Source organism: Sciurus carolinensis, chromosome 5, assembly GCF_902686445.1.
Source record: "Sciurus carolinensis chromosome 5, mSciCar1.2, whole genome shotgun sequence".
NCBI lineage: Eukaryota > Metazoa > Chordata > Mammalia > Rodentia > Sciuridae > Sciurus > Sciurus carolinensis.
The window spans coordinates 141,036,806-141,059,320 of record NC_062217.1 but is presented as its reverse complement, the minus strand read 5'-3'; the positions used below and the strand labels follow the sequence as shown (position 1 = coordinate 141,059,320).

The window sequence follows — 22,515 nt, the reverse complement described above, 5'->3', positions numbered from 1 at the left end:
CTAGCAAAAAGGAAAAATATTGTAGCTGATGGATATTAATATCACTGCTAATAATAGGACTTATTGTTAGAACACGACATTATAGTCCCCAGGGTCCTTGGAGGCAGAGTAACAGACGTGGACTTGGACTGACCTGGGAGTATTACTTATTTCCATCAGTTACTGGCTACGTGAATTTGTAAAAGTTAAATTCTCTCCAAAGTTCTGTTTCCTCATCTGTAAAAATGGAGACGGTTGCACAGTTGTTGAGAATAATAAAATAACACATGCTAAGTACCCAGTTCATAAGCGGTGATCCTAAATCTGAATTAAGGATTTCCCCCTTCCCACTCTGCCCCTCCAAGCCATGATTTCTCCTGTCCTCATGTTGACCATGTGCAGAGAGCACAGATGGGAGAGGAGGCTCAGAGAACATCACAGCCAGGCCCACCTCCTACCAGGCCTGGGCAAGCTTCAGTACCTTTAAAAGCTCCCTGGTGATTCTGATGCATTTCTAATGCACAGTGTTGAGAGGCACACATGCATTCTACCACTTGGCCTGTCTAAAACCGAATGTCACCACCTGGTTCCAAACCAGGAGTCTTCACAGTAGCAGACAGATGTGACAACAACTTCCTTCTGGTCTCATTCATTCATTCAACAGGTATTTATTTAATGTCTACTATGTGCCAAGCACAAGCAAAAAGAAACATTTCAAATGTTAGAAGTGAAGACATGAAGTTGTTACTGAAAAGAAAGCTCATAGATAAGCATGTGGGGAAGTAACAACTTACATCTTCATTGCTAGTGTCATTAATAAGATCATAGTGAATTTAAGAATAATAAAAAAGGAAGCTGCAAGATTACTTGATTCGTACCTTTTTTCTTTTGGTTTGCTTAAGTAAGATATGGGAAAGGAAATGCTAACATTTTGAGCTAACTCATATTCATTGAGCCTTTCAGCAGTGATGACAGATGCTAATGAGTCATAGTTGTGAAGACAAAAATCATAGCCAGCAAGCTTCAGTGTACCCGAAATAGAAGCCACGTTGTTGATATTTTCCAGAAAACTTCACCTTAGCCCTGTTAACTGAAGTCTAAAGGGTTTCCTGCTTTGGCTTTAGAGGAATTATATTTTATTTGGCTCCAACCTGTGTTGGATGCAAGAGAGAGCCTCCCCTTCATAAATCACCCCCAACTCTGTAGATAACTGGAACCTGACCAAGAAAAGTGCATTAATTCTCCTGTTCTTCGCGCCCCTAATCACTGCACAATTTTGCAGCTAGATTACTTGTCAATCACCTCAAGCTAAGTCTGTTTGCCTCTGCTTTTCAGTTGGATTCCTGGCAGTGAAGAAAACAAACAGAAAACAGATGTCCATTACCGGTCCTTGGATGGTGAAGGGAATTTTAACTGGAGATTTGTGTTCCCATTTGACTACCTCCCCGCTGAACAACTCTGTATTGTTGCTAAAAAAGTGAGCTCTGAAATGTGCCGATGGGACGTGGATTCACGGGTCTTCCTTAGCTCAGAAATTCAGGGAAGGTCTGAGCTGCTCAGGACTTTGGAGGTCACTGAGTCTAGATCCCTGTTGGTACAGATAGGGAATCTGAGACCCACAGAGATGTAGCTACTTGCCCTTGCCCAAGGTCACACAGTGACAGGTAATTGGGAAGTATATGGAATTTAACTGGAAGTTTGTGTTCCTATTTGACTACCCACCTACTAAACAATTTTTTACACCCCTAACATATTTTATAGGGCAAAAGATATAGGATAGAAAAAAAGGGTCTTTTATCAGAACACAACAACCCACGTGTGCTTTTTATGTCATGGGGAAACTGATTCTTCCCCATGAGAAGCAGAATCAAGCAGAGGCCAAATATTAAATGCCCCTTTTATTCCCCCTTATTGAGCTCAGCATCTGCCTCACCTCCTTCAGAAGCACTTCCGGGAGGGTTCAGGGTCCTCATGGTCTTAATTAGCAAGAATTTCAGTTACAGGACTCAAACTAGCTTAGACCAAAAAAGTGATTTATTGGTTCACATTCCTAAAAAGTCCAGTGTTGACTGGCTTTAGGAACGTCTGTATCCCACGTAGAAGTGATGTCTTTAGAAATTGGTCCCACACTCCCTGCCCTCTGCTCTGCCTTCCCCCGTGGGCCTCACTTCTAGGCAGGCTTTTCCCTGGTAGACAAGAGGACAGCCAGCAGCCCCAGCTCACATCCTGTCCTCTCAGAAAACCTCAGCAGAAAGAGAAGAGAGTCCCAAAGCACCAGCCAGAGTTCTGGAACTGGGCATCAGTATCTCTGCCTGAGCCTGTGCGCCCTTGTGATTCAGTGTTCTGATTGGCCAAGCTTGAAGTTAGCAATGGAGTCGGTGTCCTCTGGATTGAATCGACTGAGGAAGGAGGTGCTTTCATCCAAAAATGGGCCTGAAAGCTGAGCGGACAATAACAGATGTCTTTTATAGGTCCCCTGTTCCATTCCCACCTCCTACATCCCATGGCACCACACCCTGTCAAAACACACCTGCCAGGCTGAGGATGCAGCACAGTGGTAAAGCACTGGCCTAGGACACATGAGGCCCTGGGTTCAATCCCCAGCACCACAAACACCAAAAAACCTGCCCTCTGCCTGTGACCCATTGGGTCAGGCTCTACATGGTGCTGATCCTACTCAATGCTGATGCCATAGTGAGCACCTTCTGTGTACCAGGTGGGATGGATATCTTCAAAGGGGACTTTCTAGAGGCACAGAGGCTTAATATGATATCAAAATGGCATACAATTTCAGAGGACGAGGCAGAATGGCATGGGGCAGGGGACGTCACGGTCAGGCAGTGCCCTAAGGTCAAGTTGATTTTCCTATTTGCCCACATCTAGAGCCGGACCTCCTATCCCCCTGGATCATGACCCCAAAGGACGATCCGGAGGATTGTAGGACAGTAGCAGAATGGGTTTCCCAGCCCCTCAGAGCCAGGCCCTCTGAGCCCTGCAAAGGAGAACATTCCAGGAATATAAAAAACAAGATACAACCCAATGATCTTCGTTCAAATTCCCTAAACATTGGGTGTATTCCTGTCTACCAGGGCCAGAGGAGCTTAGTCATAACTGAACTGTGGAGGTGTTCCTCTTGGTTAGTATTATCTGAGCAGAGGCAAGGAAGAGAGGTGAGAACTTGAAGACCCTTCCCTAGTCCCCCCGTCCACTACTTCTAGTGTGAGAGATCAGAAGATCTTGGTGACTACAAGCATGTAAAAGTCAGAAATATTTTTCAAAACCCAAAAAATGTTAGGACTCTGTGTGTGTGTGTGTGTGTGTGTGTGTGTGTGTGTGTTTTATTGGGGATTGAACATAGGAGTATTTTACCCCTGAGCTACATCTCCATCCCTTTTTATTTTATATTTTGAGGCAGGGTATCACTAAGTTGCTTAGGGTTTCACTAAGTTCAAGGCTGGCCTTGAACTTGCAATCCTCCTGCCTCAGCCTCCCAAATAGCTGGGATTACAGGTGTGTGCCACTGCACCCTGCTTAGAATATTTTAAATCTGCACTGATAAGAGAGTGGAATCTGGGCCCCGGTCTCCACTGTGTGTTGAGCGTACACCCTGACATCAGGTGTAGGGTGGGTGGAAGTGTGCTGTGCAGAGGTCACACCCTCTAGGTGCTGCTGTGGGCTGGCCTAGAACATCTGACCTTAGGAGGATAAGCTGAGCAGGCCGAAGTGGACCTCAGGAGGGAGATCAATCTCTTCCCACCCCCCAGGGCAGTGCGGCAGTAGGAAGTCACACTGATCGGAACATGGCAGGTGACCTGCTTTAGGAATTGGCCGGGGGTCACCCAGTTGGTGACCCTGACCCTTGAGACTTCCTGGGGAGGCTGACAGGGGGAGGGAAGCGCATACACATGGAGTGAAGGAATGGGGCCAAAGGGAGGGGGTGTCCTAGGGAGTGGAAGAGAGATAAAGGCCCCATGCCTTATTGCTGCTTCCCGGGCCAAAGGTGAGGGCTTCAGAGCTCACTGATCACTGTCATTCAGGTTTGTCCATGTCTTTTGTCATTTTAGGAGCATTTCTGGAGTATTGACCAAACAGAGTTTAGAGTTCCACCCCGGCTGATCATTCAGATATGGGACAATGACAAGTTTTCACTGGATGACTACTTGGGTATGGCTTACCTACACTTGAATGATTCTAAGAAACCTGGCATTAGTGAAATCAATTAAAACTTAGAAATAATAGCTTAAATCTCTAATACAGGCCGATAATGGGAGAGGGGCAAGGGGCATGCCCACTGCCTGGATGTCCTCTGAGCAGTGGGACCTAATGGTGAACGTCACCCTTTCCACGGGCCATGCCCACTCTCAAGGGCTATCGTGGAGGGACTCACACCAGCTCCTCCGTCCCTGGGAAGAATGGAGTCTGTTTGCTGGGGGATGCCACCGTCTCACCGCCCCACCCAGCTCCACTGACCCTCCCACCATTGCTTTGCCCTAGGCCGTCCTCCTCTGCTGCGGAGGCAGGAGTCACAGGCCCCACCTAGCGCTCTCCCTGCTTGGCTCTTTCTTCTCCCACCCTTTAAACGCAGCCTTCCCTGAAGTTGCCCAGGCTCTTCTCCAGCCGCCCTCCCCACTCCGGTGATTTTTGCATTCTCACCTTAGTTGAAGGTAAAGGTTCATCCTTCAGTTTTCAGCAGATGATGGCTCCTATACCAGGATGTGTAGCCTGGCCTGTCTTAGCCATGCATCTGGTCCTAAGAAACTATCACGACTATTATTCCCAGTACATCTCTCACCTTGTATCTGTCACCTAAAATGTATCGTAACTGCAATCAAACTCAGTATTCCTTCTCCGACCTCAGACCTGCTCTCCCTAGGAAATGAGTTCACTGCAGGGCCCCTCCCTTTCCCAGCCACCCAAACGAAAGCACCCAAGTCCGTTGTGGCTCCTCTTCTCTTTGCCCCAGGCCCTGGCAGCCACTCGGTCCTCATGATGTAGTCCGCCTTATCATACACAGTTATATTTTTCTTTCTGTTTGCTCTTCCACTTGCCAGTTCAGAGCTCATTTTCTCTTAGCTGACCCCTGCAGCAGCCCCTGGATCTTCCAGGCAGAGGAAATGTCCACCAATGGCTATATCTTATTCTTCCCTTGACACCTCACAGCACCCCCAAAATTATTTTAACTTCTTGCTTAATTAAGAGTAGAACAAACAAATGAGTATGGTTATAAAAGCATATGGGTGGAACATTCCAGAATAATAGAGGATTTCTTCTTGGAGTTTAAATGAAGTAGTTCAATGACAAATAAGGGGAATGACTATTTTGAAATGGATAGTGAGCCAGTTACCTTAAGCAGAGACTGACAAAAGCAGGCATAGGCTCAGAAGAAGCCGAATGAGGTAACCTGGGCTTAGGGATCCACGATTTGAAGGACAGTCTGAGTCTGACAGTTTAAAGAGAATCTACCACAACCTCCCTATTGCCACCTCTCCTGACCAGACTCTTCAGACTCTTCTTTCTATTAGTGTGGAGTTGACCCCATATCACAGACTCCATTTTTTTTTAAGGAAAGGACTCCCAGGAGTTCCCAAACCCAAAACATACTTTTCACCTCCTGCAACAGTGGTATGAAAGAGTTAATGCCGCCCCATCACAGAAGAGGTGTGCTTCTCCAGACGCCCCAACCCTGGCCAGGATTCTCATCCTGGTGAGGATTTTCTGTTGAGTTATATTCCTGCAAGCTCCCATTTCTGAGAAACTTGAACTTGAGTGTTCCATGGAGCTTCCCGTGTTCCGAGCACCCGCTGTCTTTACCCAAAGCCAGATGACCTCTCTGTTTAGGGCAGCTCAGAATGAAAATGAGTAAATTTCAAATACAAGGGCCCCGAGTTCAGTGGAAACCTTGTGTATTGATGTTTAATTGCTTTGAATTTATAGAATCACTCTGTCTGTGCTCATGTCTTTGAGAAAGAAAACATGTAGTCCTCTGCGAGAGGCTAGGCCGTGGACAATTATTTCTTCTGCCATTTTCCAATCCTATCTGGAAAGAATTTAAAAGTCTCTTGCTGTCTCTTTCTCTAACTCACCCATCACCTGTTCAAAATCACTGTCTGCTTTTCCTCTGACAAGAACATTCTGTTCACTTGTGAACAACGGCCGATCCGCTTGAAGCTCATTTGGACTTCCCGTTGTTTCCTTGGCCAGGTTTCCTGGAACTTGATTTGCATCACACAATCATTCCAGCAAAATCTTCGGAGAAATGCAATTTGGACATGATTCCAGACCTCAAGACCATGAACCCCCTTAAAGCTAAGACCGCCTCACTCTTTGAACAGAAGTCCATGAGAGGATGGTGGCCATGCTACGCAGATAAAGATGGCTCCCGGGTGATGGCTGTAGGTATTTCCTGGTTGGAAATGTTTATTCCTTTATCATTTAGGTTTTGCCCTTTTTCAGTAGGTGTCCTCCAGGTAAGATAGGGTGGTGTTAAATTAGTTAAAATGCTTGTACCTGGGATTATAAGAAAAGGTGGGAGACGCTGTGAGTATGTGTGACAGGGGAAGGTGAAGAGGTTGAAATGATCCACACGGGAGGCGTCTAAGGGGTCGCACTCTATTTCCTTGGGGCACTCCTTCACTGGGGAAGGTTAATTTATGCTGAGCTTCCATGACTACTCAGTACAGAAAAAGTCTTCGAATTTGAGCTCTCATCAGGAAAAAAATAATAATAATAAGTTTGAAAAAGCAGGGAGTACTGAACAAGAAGGTCATAACTCATAAGCATGCTTGGGGAATACAAGATATATTCTGAGCCAGGCACAGTGGCACATGCCTATAATCTCAACTACTTAGGGAGGCTGAAGCAGGTAAATCATGAGTTCAAGGACAGTTTGGGCCGCTCAGCATGACTCTGTCTTAAGAATTTAAGAAAATCAAAAGAACTAGGGATGTAGCTTAGTGGTAGGAAGCCCTCAGGATTCAATCCTCAGTAACATACACACACACACACACACACACACACACACACGACATAGAAGCAGTAGGGCAAGATATCATGCTGTGTCACAGAAGATTAATTCATTCATTGTATCTAATATTTGTGATCATTAATTATGAACCAGGTAACATGCTAAGTGCCTTCCAGTCATAATCTCATGTTTAAAAACAATTTTGATGTATAGTTTTCACAAAATAAAGTGCACTCATTCAGAGTACATAATTCAGTGAGTTTGGGCACAGGTATGCACCCACGAAACCACTACCATCACCAAGAGCCAGAACCTTCCCATCACCCCAAAAGTTTCCTGTGACCTCCATAGTCCATTGCTCCCTCCTGGAAGCCACCGATCTGCTTTCAGTCAGAGTGGATTAGTTTGCATATAGTCTTTTTGAATTCTCTTGACAACCCTGTGAAGTAAGCATTATCTCCATTTTATGGATTCAAACACAAGCGTGGCAAGCTGAAGGTGCTGAAGTTGGGCCCCCACCTTCTCCTGGCCTGTACACAGAGCAGCCATCTGAGCTCCTCTGCCCAAGTGGGTGTCACGGCCAGCACTTCTCAAGTTCTGGGGAAACTGCCGGATTTTCCTCGGTTCTAGAAAGTCTGTTATAATCATAGTTAAGACAGGGTATAGAGTTGGGATTGTGGCTAAGTGGTAGAGCGCTTGCCTAGCATGTGTGAGGCCCTGGGTTCAATTCTTAGCACTGCATATAAATAAATGAATAAAATAAAGGTCCATCAACAATTAAAAAATATATATAGGTAAATTTTTTTTAAAGGGTATAGAATGGGCATGTTTTTAGCTGGGCACGGTGGCACAGGACTGTAATCCCAGCAGCTTGAGAGGCTAAGACAGGAGGATTGCAAGTTCAAAGCCAGCCTCAGTAACAGCAAGATGCTAAGCAACTCAGTGAGACCCTGTCTCTAAGTAAAATGCAAAATAGGGCTGGGATGTGGCTCAGTGGTGGAGTGCCCCTGAGTTCAATCCCCAGCACCACCACCCCCACCACCGCCACCACTCCCAGCAAAAAAAAGTGGGCATGTTTCTAGACTTCTTTCAGCCTCAAGGTCCTCCTGAGGACCATAATGGTACCTTTTGAGGTTCTCGTGATTCTAGCCATATAGAAGGCTTAGTCGGTGCCTGGGCATCACTCAGGAACCAACCTGTGAACAGGGAGGCAGCATTCATTCCTTCACCCATTCATTGATTGATTCAGCTAATGCACATGGAGTACCTGCTAAGTTCCAGCACTACTGCACACGCTGGGTGTATAATGCAAGCATGGAGAGACAGGGCCTGCAGTTACTGCTCACTACATGTTAACCATTGTTTTTAGCAATGCCAGGTTAGTCTGGGTCCATGCAAAGTTACAAAGGAAGGTGTGTGTGGGACCACGAGGAGATTGATGTGAGAATGTCATAATGACAGTGATACGCGGCACAAGAAGTCGGGAGGAGAGAGAGCAATTCATTCTGTCAGTTTCCCACATGGGGTCAGTTCAGAAACACGCATGGAAAAGGAAATGTGAAGAACTCTCTTGAGGAAAATTTAAAGCAATCTAAGGATTGTTTTACAAGGATAAAAATCGTTGCTTGGGGAATACTCCTTGGGTTGAAATAAAAATATTTGTGAAACGTGATGTCATGTGTTTAACCTGTTCTGCTTTACTGAAGGGGAAAGTCGAGATGACATTGGAGGTCCTCAACGAGAAGGAGGCCGACGAGAGGCCAGCCGGGAAAGGGCGGGATGAACCCAACATGAACCCCAAGCTGGACCCACCCAAGTGAGAGGCCCTCTTTGTTCTCCTCGTCTGATCCCCAAACACCTGCAGTTTGGAAGCCCCCCTTCCAGTTGGCTTAATGGAATGGATTAGCTGCTGTCCTAATTCTGTACTTGAAAGAGGGCCTTGGTGTGGGGGTGCAGAGAGGTGGGCAGTCTGGCTTCATTTTAACGGTTTTCTTTCCCCACAAACCAAAGCTCAGTGTCCTCAGCATCTTAGGAGGCTGTAAAGGGTCCCTGAGCCCTTCTCAGTCAGCTACAGAGAATAGCCTCTTTTCATGACTTTATAAATGTCACGAGTTATTCCTGAAACCATATTGTGCTCTCAGACAAATCTGTCTCTCCCAAATTGGGTAGATAATACCTTATTTCTGCATTTCAGCCGACCCGAGACCTCCTTCCTCTGGTTCACAAACCCTTGCAAGACCATGCGGTTCATCGTGTGGCGCCGGTTTAAGTGGGTCATTATCGGCCTGCTCATCCTGCTCATCCTGCTGCTCTTCCTGGCTGTGCTCCTGTACTCCTTGCCGGTAGGAGGCCGCGACCTCTTGTCTTGGCTCTATGTGGGTGTGAACTGTGCCTGGGCATCTAGCTTGGTATCTGCCTGGATCACTGCTCTCGAGAATGGTCCACTTAGCCGTTCTAGTGTTGCAATGCTTCTGCTTTTGGAAAATCTGAAGTAACATGTCCCGTGATTAGAACTGCATTCTCAGGGCTTCACACATTACAGGTGAAACTTTATGGTCTGGGGACGAAACAAAAGCATCAACTGGGAATTCAAGGACAAAGCACTCCAGACTTCATCATGTTTGTCTGGACCATGAGTTATCGTTCCAAACCATCCTGCACCCTAACTCCTTGTCCTGGCATTCAGGGATCCCCAGTCTGGACTTGTTAAGGTCCCTACAAATCCCATACTCTACCTAACTGCGTAATTGATCCCAAACACTTACTGCTCTTACCTATCTGGATCCCTTTGCCCACAGTTTGTCTATCAAAATCTCATGCTCTAAAGCCATGTCACATATAACCTCTCCTTAGAGCTCCCTTAATCACCCTAGTAGTACATGTTAGTCCAAATGGAAGATTTGACCATGTGCATAGACGTTGCACCTTCTCTCCTCCATTCAGGGAATTTATTGAGCATCTACTGTAGGCTAGGAGTTAGGATGTAGACGTGACCAAGGCATGATTTCTGCCCATGAATACTCCATAGCCTGGGATCAACCAGGCATATGACCAAGTATTTTCCTGTGGGAGGCGAGTGTTATTGAGCAAATAGCCACAGGAGCCCAATATTGAGGATGTTTTCATCGGGGGGAGAAGGGCGGTATTTTAAACCCAGTTTGGTGAGTGATGAAGGAGTGGTCCAGGCAGAGGAAACTGTGGGCAGAAGCAAGGTGAGTGGTAGTGACAGCCAAGGAGACAGTCAAAAACTCTTACTCCAGTTCATATTAACAATAATGCACATGATTTTGTGTTTAGTTACATAGCCCTACAGGCACAGTAGCAGTTTTGGTGGTTTCAGTTTTTGGGGATCAAAGCCGGGGCCCTGCACGTGCCAGGCAGTCGCTCTACCCTGGGCTGTGCTCTAGTCCGATAGCAGCTTTACCTCTTCATTGCCCCCTTTCAATACTTCCATTTTCCAGTTGTAGAAAGTCCAATCCATCTTGACCATTTAAAAAACTTTTCCTGATTTATATTCTATGGATGTAACCAGTGGTTCTCAAGAGGGGCAGGTGTTGTCCCCTAGAGGACATTTGGCAAGCTCTGGAAACACTTTGGTTGTCACAACTGGGGGAGGGGCGGGGCGGGGATTTTCTGGCATTCAGGATGCAGAGGCCTGGGATGCTGCTGAACATCCTGTGGTGCACAGTAGGCCCCACTACAAAGAGCCATCTGGTCCTGAATGTGAATAGTACCAGGACTGAGAGATCTCAACTTAAATGTGTTTTTAAAATTTATTTAATATTATATATAATATACATTATATATGATATGTTAATAGATATTAATTATATTATGCATATAATCTCTCTTTTATGTGCTGTTTCTGTTTCCTTTTCAGAACTATTTATCAATGAAAATCGTGAAGCCGAATGTTTAATAAAAATGAAGACAACTTCTCAAGAGCCATCCAGCAACGAGGGAATCCTGTCCCCATGGACCAAATCTGCGTGTGATTTGGTTCGTGTCAGAGGCTCCAGCCCAGCCGTGTGCTACACTACTTGACCACACTAAATCCTGGAAAGTCAGGCCAGCAAACAACATTTTTACCTTGTTACCTTTTGAGGTATTAAAAGTTATATTTTCTAAAGTTTTGACCATATTTTTCAGAGTATTTTTTCAAGGTGGCTGGTTCCATTTTCTGTGTCCTCGATTCCATGATTCAAGTTTTGAAAATTGCTGGAATGGAATTTGGAAATTTCTGTATCTTGACATCCTATTCTTCATATCTGTAATCAAGAAAAAAGACTGTGCATTATGTAAGCAGCTAGCATATATAATTCTTATACCACAACCACTAGTAAGATATTTTGTATGGATAAACATCATGAGACTCTTCGATCTCTGTGATGAATCAAATAAAACTATTTTACACATAGCGGTTTGTTCTATCTGTGGACCAAGTCGGGAAGGAGGCAATTTCTAGCGCAGTGGTCTCAGTGGACTGAATGCCACTTGACCATAAAGCTTAGTAAAGTGTGCTGCCAAATTTTGGCCAGTGGGGTCCAACTGAGGCTAATATATTATAAAATCTAATGCTCATTAAAGGTTCTTAATCAGGGCTGGGGAGATAGCTCAGCTGGTAGAGTGCTTGCCTTGCAAGCACAAGGCCCTGAGTTCGATCCCCAGTACCCCCCCCCCAAAAAAAAAGGTTCTTAATCAGTGCATGGCATTGTAAGTGCTTTATGCACATTAATTCAATTGGGTCTTCAAGGTAATCCTGCAAACTTAGGTAACATTATTAAACCCACCTTATGGTTTTTTAAAAAAAAATGAAGCACAAAGTAATTTGCTCAAGGTCGTATCACAAAACCCACTACAAAACCGGTAAGTGATAAAGCTGGGATTTGAATCCAGGTACTCTGGATTCTTCTTCTCAACATTCTTAACCATAAGACTGCATCCCCAGAGGGAGGTTAAGAGAAAAAGAACTGAGGTGATCAAATAATGAGTGACAGGAGCAGCACAATGTGACTCCATGCTAACACCAAAGTCAGCCAGCATGCTTACTGAACATTGCTTGTGAACATATTCAGAGACCACGGTGAGATCAGAAAAATGGTTCCATTTAAACAGCACCTAGGACTGAGGGGAGTAAGAAATGGTGCGATAATGATGATGCTTTTAGACATCTTAAGACTAACTGACACCACAAAGGTGACTGGGTTGGCATTATTTCTAAGGTGTTGCACTATTTTTTTTTTTTTTTAATGTGGGAGATCAAACCCAGGGCTTCATGTATGCTAGGCAAGTTAGGCAAGTGTTCTGTCACTGAGCGACATCCCTCGTCCACATCTCTGATATTTTAATTCCCTTCAGTGTTCTGCCAAAAATCCCAGCAAAATGTGTTTAATCATAAAAATGTTGAAAGCCAGGTGCAGTGGCATTCACCCGTAATCCCAGAAACTCAGGAGGTTGAATCAGAAGGATTGCAAATCTGAGGCCAGCCTTAGCGATTTAACGAGACACTCAGCTACTTGGTGAGACCATGTCTCAAAATAAATAATGAAAAGGACTGGGATGTAGCTCAGTGGTAAAGTGCCCCTGGGTTCACTGGCAATGTGCCCCATGCACTTTGTACCCTCCTTCCAGTGAGGCTGCTGAGGTCATCCACCCGAATGGAGCACCACGCCCACCCTCACACCTTGAACTTCACATCAGAACCCTGCCCTCCTTGCAGTTCCATTCAAATACCACCTTTTCCTTGACGCTTCTTAGGTCCCAAAGTGATCCTTCAATCTCAGAAGTGGACAAATCAATACAACCTTTCTGGAGAAATATGGATATTAAAAGCCTTAAATATGGCTATTATGGATAGTAAAAGTATTTTTAAAAATACTGGGTGTGGTAGTGCATGCCTGTAATCCCAGCAATTCGGGAGGTTGAGGCAGGAAGATTGCAAGTTCAAGGCTAGCCTGAGCAACTTAGTGAGACCCTGTCTCAAAATGAAGAATAAAAATGCTCATGTATACGGGGAAAGATCGAATATATGGTAAAATAACATATGTTGGTGCAAGAATGAGAAAAACATCCATTTTTCTAGTTTTGTTACTAGCATAGGAAAATGCTGGTGTAAGAGCAATAAAAAAAGAAAAACAATACAAATTTACATTAAAAAGGAGACAAATATGTGTGTATGTATATAAGGAAATACATCAAAAGAGTAGAGGTACAAAGAGGTACAATTTGTATCTGTGCATATTTAGGTAAAAATTTATAAATGTTAGTCAACATTGGAGTTTTGCCTTTTTGGGCTTTTTTGTTTTTTTCCTATAAAACCATGAACTCGAGTTTGATAAACATTGCTATCCTTTGTTTCACCTGATGGCCACGGAAGTGTGGCTCATCTTCATAACTGATGTAAGATCCTCGAGGGCAGAAGTAACACCTGTAAAATCTGCCCAGGAGATGCCGCAGAACAACAGGCCTGCCTAGCTTCCTGGGCCATGCCTCCTGGGCCATGCCTCAGGCTCATCCAACACATGAGCGAAATAATGCTACCTCACGCTATTGAGGTGAGGCTAAATGGAATCCCTCACATAAAGTGCCTTAGCAACATGGATGGCCAGGAGGTGTTCCATATGAGGTAACTTTAGGTGTGGCATGAGACTGTGAAGTCAGATGTCTTATTTCCAAAAGCAGAACTAAGAACAGGTTCTTTTCCCTCTAACCAAGTAAACCTTTAACACGAAACAGGCTCATTAGATTGTAGGAAAGTAAAAGCCAGATAAAAGGCTGTCTCCTGCCTTCCCAAGATCCAGAGGAAGGAAGAAGGTTCCCAAGTTGAGGTGGATAGGAAAAGTCAGCTCTTAGCTGGGCACCGTGGCACACACCTGTAATCCCAGAGGCTCCAGAGGCTGAGGCAGTAGGAGTAAAGATTTGAAACCAGTCTCAGCAATTTGGTAAGACTGGAAGCAACCGAGTGAGATCCTGTCTCAAAATTAAAAATGTTTTAAAGGTGGGAGTGGGGGGAGGGACTGGGGTTGTGGCTCAGGGTTAATCCCTATACCAAAACAAACAAACAAACAAACAAACAAAAAAGAGTTTAACTCTTGTCACTCCAGGCCCTGTGGTGCAGGTTTCCAGGGAGTTTGTGGGGAGCAGGCTCACTGGTATTGTTCCAGTGGAGCAGAGAGTATGTGTCCTATTTGTTACTTCAGGCTATCTCCATAGAGCCCCATTACAGGGTTGACTGGATGCTACTCTGGCTCTTGTTAAGAAGGGCCAGCTTTGTGTAGAGGGAAATGAGGGGAGGGGCACGGGCAGGGGTAGGAAAGATGGTGGAACGAGACAGACATCATTACCCTACGTACATGAAGGATTACACGAATGGTATGACTCTATATCATGTACAGAGAAATGAAAAGTTGTACTCCATTTGTGTACAATGAATCAAAATGCATTCTGCTGTCATGTATAACTAAATAGAACAAACAATAAAAAAATAAGTAAAGTGCAAAAGAAGAAGAAGAAGAAGAAGAAGAAGAAGAAGGGCCAGCTACCAACAGGTGATGCCCCCAGGTGTCCATACCTTTCCAGCCTTTTCAAGTCATATTGTATCTATACCCAAACTACTACTGTTTAACAACATCACATCATTTTGCTTAGACCTTACCTTTCATTTAGGTGACTTCTCTAAGGACAAAAGAGAGACAGTATTTTTTTTCTTTAATCGGCATTTTCTTAGAGCAAAAGTAACTTCACAAAAAGTCATTGTTCTAGGCAAGGATGTCATTTGAAATTTTTCACAATGGATGTGGCACCAGCACGGACCAATCGGACCAATCAGAACAGATGCTTCAACACGTCACAATAGATTAAGGCTATGAAAACAAAACAAAGCAAAAACCTAGAATGCCCACGCCAGTATGCGCAGGCTGGATATTAGCCTTCGTTCTGGGGAGCCCTGCCAGGGCTCTCTCCACAGTGACTCACTCAGGAAACAGTTGCTGAGTGGACAAATGAATGGCTGGACGAAGTCTCTTCCTTCATTGCCTTCGCTATACCTAACTGGAATCCACGAGCATCCATCCTTTGAGAAAGGGCAGCAAAACTCTATGAGGAATGAAATATTCCCATGGAGAGCATTGAGCTGGGCTTTCTGGATACACCTCCTCTCCCCTCTCCCCCAGAAAAAACTTCATCTTGTCAAAAGATAATGGCCCCTCAATTGAGGTTGTTAGCCGCCTGGTGACCTATAAATGATAGCTAAAAGCTGGAACTAATCACAGTCCAGTCAGATTGTCGCTTCACTGTGAATTAAATAACACTTAGTCCTAACTGATTGTAGCAAGTGTCACCATTAACGTCACAGCCTTCATTAGGAAAATAAATCTCCATCAATGCCATGGGTTGACGGCGAACTGAAAATTCTGACAGGGGAACACTTGATTTTGTTTTATTCTTCCTTTCTCATCATAAGGCGAGGGGGGGAAATTGTCACAATTAGACCTTCGTGTTGCTTTAAAGAGGTATTTGAAAGGTGGACAGAGGTCTGAAATCCGTTTTGGAGCAGGAGGGAGCTGAGCTGTCTGGTTTTCCAGGTGCTGGCCGAGGGGTAGCTCTTTGCCCCTCGAGTTCACCCTGGCTCAGAGGGCTGTTTGCTCAGGGCCGGGAGCTGGCTTGTTCCACCAGAGGAGCAGATGTCACTGCAAACCCTAGAAGGTAAGTGCACTTTCCAGAAACTGCCTGTTCAGTTGAGGGAGACAGAGAGAGCTAACACAGAGTACAACTTGCCTGTCATGGAGAGAACCAACAGTGAGAGTGATTTCAAAGCTTAAAAACCCTCTGATTTAAATATTTCGTGTTAAATAGATCCCTTAGCGAGGCCCATACAGCCAGTACCCCGAACCATATGCATGCCGCTTCAGAAGGCAGATGGGAATTCCAGTCGGGAGAATGCTTTTTACAGTCTGCTTGATGTGGAAAGAGTTCATAACGCAGTCGATGTTGTAAATAGATTAAGCACCCGCCATCTCCGCAGCTCAGTCCTGTGTTTGTTCAGCGCTGAATAAAAACTCCCTAATCTTGCTTCGGTTAAACATGATGAGGTCCCGAGGAAGATCAAAGGCAGGCTACTTTTCCCTTGGATATACATCCATGAAATGAACCGCCAGAGTTCATGAAGTTCAACAAAAACACGAAAGAAACGTGTAACGCGGACTAACTGCAAAACCTAACGAGTCGGGGACATAATGAAAAACGCAGGCCCGCCGTGTGCTGGGGCTCACTCACGCTCCAGGGGTGTGGCCTTAGGGGAGATGCAGACTCCAGGTTTTTACCATTTGATTCAACTCAACAAGTATATAAATTTTTAAAAAATCTATGATTTTTTTTTTTTAAGAAACTCCCTCACATAATATTCAATATTTCTCAGGGTAACCCAATTTTGCCAAAATTTATCTCAACTTCTTAAAAAGGCTCTTTCAGTCCTTGACTAGTATTAATGTGCTACTTCCATGTGTTTTCACAAAAGCCTAGAGCCAAACCTGTAATCCTCTCCCATCATATTTCAGCAAAGTCCTGCCCTGGTAATTATCAGAAGGAGGACCAGGAATATCCAGCTGGATTCCAGTACGGCACGGCAGCCTCTCAGATGAGGTTTCACCTGGGTCAACGGGATAAACAAAATAAATTGATGGAATCCTGTCTTAGAGCAGCAAGAGCGGGGGGTCAGGGGATTCCAGACGTCTGGAAGCCTGTGAGCTCACCCCAGCTTGGTCACGACGTAACCTGTGACTGGGGGCATCTCTTCTGGGGGCCTCCATTCCCTCATTTGTGAAAATAAGCCCTGAATTCAATGATCTTGTCAGCCTGCACAGGGTTTCTCTGTAACTCAGTTTCCTTATATGTAAGATTGGGACAATAACTCTCATAGAGGCTTCATAGATTGTGAAGATAAAATGATTTAAAATATGCAAAGGAAGCAGGGCACCATAGTGCATGACTAGAACCCCAGCTACTCAGGAGGCTGAGGCAGGAGGATTGCAAGTTCAAGGACAGCCTCAGCAACTTAGTGAGACCCTGTGGGCTGGGGATGCAGCTCAGTAGTAGAGCTCTTGCCTGGGGTGGGGGTAGGGATCCTTGCCTTTTCATCCTAATCATTATCATCACTATTAGGGAACCAGAGCAGCTAAATGAGTATAGGTCACAAGGGGACAGACTTGTTCTGCCTTTGAACTGTAGCCTCAGAAAGGGATGCAAATCATCACTATCCCAAATGAATCTGATTTTCCCTTGAGTCTTAATGGCACAATCCTAATTAAAGAAAGCAGATAGGTGTTGGGAGTGTAGCATGCAGGAGGCCATGGGTTCAATCCCCTAGACACCCCCCAAAAGGAAAGTTCCCAAAAAAGTTAAATGTAGGGTTTTGTAATACAGCAATTCCACTTCTGGGTGCATATCCAAAAGGAATGAAAACAGGGACTTGAAGAGGTCTTTGTGCTTCACATTCAAAGCAGCATTAATCACAATAGTAAATAGAAGCAACCTGCAGCAGGCTGAATATTGTGCCTCCCCACCATCAAAATTCATATATTGAAATCCTAACCCCAAAGCTTTTGGTAATTAGGAGGTGGGACCTTTGGGAAGTGATTAGGTCATGAGGGCAGCGGCCTCATGATTAGTGAGGATTAGTGCCCTTATAAAAGGGGCCCAAGACAATTTAATGAGACTCTGTCTGAAAAAATAGAAAGGGTTGTAGATGTAGTTCAATGGCAGAGCATCACTGGGTTCAATCCCCAGTACCACAAAGTAAAAAATAAAAATAAAAGAGGCCCAGGAGAGGTCCCTTTTCCTTCCCCCATGTGAAGACACAGCAAGAAGGTAGTCATCTGTGAAGGAGGAAGCAAGTCCTTACCAGACACAGCATCTGCTGGTACCTGGACCTTAGACTTCCCAACCTCCAGAACTGTAAGAAGCCAATTTCTGTTGTTTTTAAGAAATCCGGGCTATGGTATTCTGGTGTAGCAGCCCAAATGGACTAAGACACGATCCAAGCATTTCATTGATGGTAGCATGGATAAATAAAATGTGGTATCTACATGTAATGGAAAATTATTCACCCTTAAAAAGGAAGAAAATTCTGACACATGCTATAACATGGATGACCCTCAAAGATATGCTAAGTGAATAAGCCAGACTCAAAAGAACAAATGTATGATTCCACTTACATGTGGTAAATTGAGTAGTCAAATTCATAGAGACAGAAAATAGAATGGGGGCCGCCAGGGGCTGGGAGATGGAGGAGTGGGGAATTGTTTAATTGGCAGAGAGTTTCAGTCTTGCCACATGAAAAATGTCCTGTGGATGAATGGAGGTGGTGCTTGCACAACAGTGTGAATGTACCTCCTGTCACTGAGATGCACACTTAGAAGTGGTAAATTTTATTTTATGCACATTTTAACACGCACACACGCACACACACACATACACACACACAAATTACTAAGAGAATGAAGTCTGTAACTCCCATGAATTTAGAGACTCTTTTTCTTCTGTTTCCTACAGAAAAGTAGATCCTCAGGCCCCAGGGAACAGGTAACACTGCTGACTGTTGGACAGGTGAACCCTGTCTCAAAGCACAGGTCACTACAAGCCTTTAGACAGCTACCTCCAGCACCCTGGACCAAAATTGCTTTTTAAAAAAAATATCTGCTGGGCTGGGACATAGCTCAGTGGTAGAGTGCTTGCCTAGCATGAACAAAATCCCCTGGGTTCAATTCCCAGTATAAAAAAAATTTTTAATAAATTAATAAAGGGTACAAGCATATTTAATGCCCTGAAGATAGATTAGCAATCGCTTCCTTAAAACGTAGAACCCATTTACACACACAACCCCCCACAGAGTCTGAGAGGGTTCAAGCCAGACCGATGGCCTTTCCTCAGCCTCTCTCCATCCCTGTGGGGGGCTTTCCCAAGCTCTGATGGCTGGACCTCAAGAGCAGCATGGGGAGAAGAGGGGCTGCCGTAAGTCTGCTCCGAGGACCTCCTACGGGGACAAGAGTCTCCCCACTGTGTCTGGAGAGGCAGAGAAATCCTCCAATACCCTTCAAAAAAGAGCATGTACTTGGATTCTTTTCACTTAAGAATGTGATTTCTGCTAAAGAACCCTCAATGCACTTAAAATACCCTGAGCAAGAATCCCCAACTAGTAACCTAAGACCTGCAAAACTGCTTTAGAGTCTCACCGATTTTTAAACTTCATATTCCTTTTAAAAAGAGGAGGAAGAGCTTTGAGTAGCTCAAAAGAAATAATTTTTAAAAAAGGAAGAAGAAAAGCAAATATGTCCATTCTGAGTTGATATAATCACTCAGATTTAGGTTTAAAAAGTGATTTAGAACTTTCAGAAAACTGAAGTGAAAACTGCCAGCTGATTGTGTTTACCCTGGTTGGTAAAAACATATAGGTCCTCAGGAAAGTAAAAAAAAAAAAAAAAAAAAGTTATTTCTTCTACCAAATAATGATAAAAATGTCCACTCTGGATCTAAGAAAAGTTCCTGTATTTGCTAAGTTCACAATCAATGTTAGCAGGTATTGTTATTATTACTATTTGTAGAGTGCAGAAGTTCTTCTTATAATGACTTTTAATAAAAGTCAGAGCATACCAAACACACAATCCTTTGAAGGATAATGTTGATATGGCTGACATATGTACCTACTAAGAAGAATTCAGCCTTTAAATTCTTTCCCAAATATTATGCATTTCCACCAGACTTTTGATAATGAGCTGGGCAGTGAACAGATCAAAGCCTGACTCTCTGGGGAGGTCTGGCCTCCAGGTCCCTTGCTGCAGACTGGGGACATTGCTGGGAACCCTGCTTATAGATGGGGACGCGATCCAGGGGTGGCACTGGAGGAGTGCCAGTCCCCTCTGCACTGAAGCAGGTCTCAACCAGTGCAGTGGCCCTGGGCCCTGTCAGTCTCTGACAGTTGTCCCTGTTTCAGAGGTTGGCTCTTACCATTAACACCCCTTGCTTACTCCACATCTGGTCACATGCCCAGCTTCTGTTGTCCAGAGGCTGACTCCTTCAAGACCACATGATGTAAAAATGCAAAGGATAGTGATACCCCTTCCTCAGCAGCACTCCTAACATCAGAACAAAGATGCCAGTTCTGTGGACACACACAAAGCTGGTTGGGGTCAGAGATGTAGCTCAATTGTAGAGCACTTGGCTAACATGCCTGAGGCCCTGTACTAGGGAAAGAAGAAAGAAAGAGAGAGTGTGGGGGGGTGGGGGGAAGGAGGGGAAAAGAAAAGAAAGAAAAAGAAACAGAAAGGTGATCAGACTGCTTTCAATCTGCATTTTGGCATTGAAATCCCAAAAAAGCAGAGTATAGCTCTTTGGTGCTAAATTCCCAGCAATTAGTGTTACCAGCTCATCTGAGGGTTCTTTTGCTCGATTTGAGATAAGGAAGAGGCAAGCAATGTCATCTGAATAAGGCTCTCTTGGGGTCAGTGCACAGAGAGTGGTGCACAGGGTAGCTTGCTGAGGATGCAGAGAGCAAAGCTTATAAAGATCCAACAGGTGGGGTCCCGCAGGTACAGGCAGCTGTTGTGCACTGTCAGGATTTCTGCATGTCTTGTCAGATCTTTGCACTTGACACAGCATTCTGCATAGGCCTTAGTTTCATGTGCTCGGTGGGCAAAGGATGATAGAGGTGCTCATTACTACCACTCCAGGAAGGTCATGTATTGGTCAAGTCCCCGCCTGTTGCACCTGTGGGGATTGTGGGACAGCTTGGAGGAAAAGTCGGCAGCTCCTGAACCTGGGCATTGCTGAGACATTTTATTTGTTTTAAAAGAGCCGGCCTTATACAGAAGACCTTCATTGAGGAACCAAGGCTGGCCCTGCTGACTTAGGACCTCTTTGCTGTAACTCTGGATAGTAACTTTGTGGCAAGTCTGGGAAAGCCATGGGAAAATGGCTCCTGCCAGGCATTTCGGAAAGACCCAAACAGGGCTTTTTGTGTGAGCTGAGTCCAGGACCCTAGGAACATTTCTGGGGTCCTCCAAGGCCTCTGAGGGTCAGTTCTATCACCTCTTCTGAGCCTCCCTCTGCATCTCCTTCTCTCTTCCATCTCCAGTTCTTTTTTCCTCTCTTCTTGCCATTCCATATCTCCTGACCATGAGTTTTTAGCCCCTACAAGTTCTTATACTGGTATAGGTGATGCTGGTCTTTAGAGCTGGGAAATCTACCAGCCCCCACAGGAATGCAGACTCTGTCTTATATCTTAGTATCCCTGAGGCCTCTGGTTTTTACCTGACTCAATGAGCACGCTATACCCAGTTCTCAAATAAAGTAGAAAGGCCAGCTGTCCTGGGTTCAGTTGCTTAGTGTGAGGCTGTCCCTGTATAAAGGAAAGACATGGGCACTTTGGAAACCATTGCTCCAAAGTACCCTGATACAAAGGGAAATGAACTTAAACCCCAAGGGATTTGTCTGTAGATTTGAAGTTTTCAGAAAGTCTTGCTTTGGTTTATAAGGGTATTCTAACGTTCGCATTTCATTTCACAAGCCTTTTTATTTCATCAGCTTTTGATTCTAATACTGCAGAGAACAAAAACTACTTATAAGTTTTCATTAAACACAGAGAACATGTTGGACAGTCCAACTCAAAATACAGTCTCTACGGCATATGTGAGATTCACTATGTGTTCCCTTCATCCAGAAAAGAGGTCGTTGCTCCTTCCTCCCATCCCCAGCTACGAGTGTGAATAGCTTCTCACATGGACAACTCTTTATCAAATCCCCAGGCTAAGCAGCAAAGAAATGTGTGCTGGTGTGAAATTTATAATGGTTATGGTTCACCTGAGTCATTCTGGGAAGACTGGATCACATAAAAATGAGGATATGAATAAGCAGTGAAATTACCAATGCCCACCCCACTTACCACCTTCGTCAATCTAATTAAAATATATTCCAGTAACACACTGCAGGTCTGTCCTATGGCTTTGCGTACCACCTGCACACGTACACTGGAGATGCCTAGCCCCCAGTTGAACAGATGTTTGAATTTTTCTAATCTAGTGCAGCACCTTGTGCATAGTTGGTGCACAGAGATCAGTAACATCTCTATATTTAGGGACTGGGATGTAGCTCAGTGGTAAAGCACTTGCCTAGCATGTGTGAGGCCCTGTGTTCCATCTCCAGCACCACAAAACTAACAAGAAAACAAACAAAACAAAACATAACAAAAAAGAATATAAAGAAAACCAATCTCAGTACTCAGTAGCTGTGACTAACCCCCAAGGTGCTGCCTGTCTTGTTGGAGAAGCAATTTACTGAAATGCAATGTGATTACAGATACCAATGCCCTGTCACAACAGAAGAGAAAGAACTCAGAAAAGGAAAGTGTGACATAATGGCCAAGAGTTAGAGCCAAGCAGCGGGGCCAAATCCTGGTTGTCTTATGAGGACAGTGCCTCAACCTCAATAACGGTGAGTTATTATTGTAATTACTACTAATGCTTGAACAGTAGAATAGAAATAGGTTAAGGATGGCTCTGGAAACATGATCTGATGCACTGCGG

General features: G+C 44.6%; 1 protein-coding gene across 4 annotated transcripts in view; it reads left to right on the top strand.

Annotated features, from left to right (window-relative positions):
- The window catches only part of Myof (myoferlin), a 150,488-nt gene extending 139,128 nt beyond the window's left edge, over positions 1 to 11,360 (top strand). For all 4 annotated transcript variants that reach the window (XM_047552796.1, XM_047552794.1, XM_047552795.1 and 1 more), the window contains 6 exons: positions 1,315 to 1,456; positions 4,044 to 4,143; positions 6,181 to 6,371; positions 8,650 to 8,759; positions 9,138 to 9,285; positions 10,824 to 11,360. In XM_047552796.1, coding sequence (XP_047408752.1) covers positions 1,315 to 1,456; positions 4,044 to 4,143; positions 6,181 to 6,371; positions 8,650 to 8,759; positions 9,138 to 9,285; positions 10,824 to 10,862 — 730 coding nt within the window. In that variant the 3' untranslated portion in view covers positions 10,863 to 11,360. The remainder of the gene's footprint in view (positions 1 to 1,314; positions 1,457 to 4,043; positions 4,144 to 6,180; positions 6,372 to 8,649; positions 8,760 to 9,137; positions 9,286 to 10,823) is intronic.
- Positions 11,361 to 22,515: the final 11,155 nt, after the last annotated feature.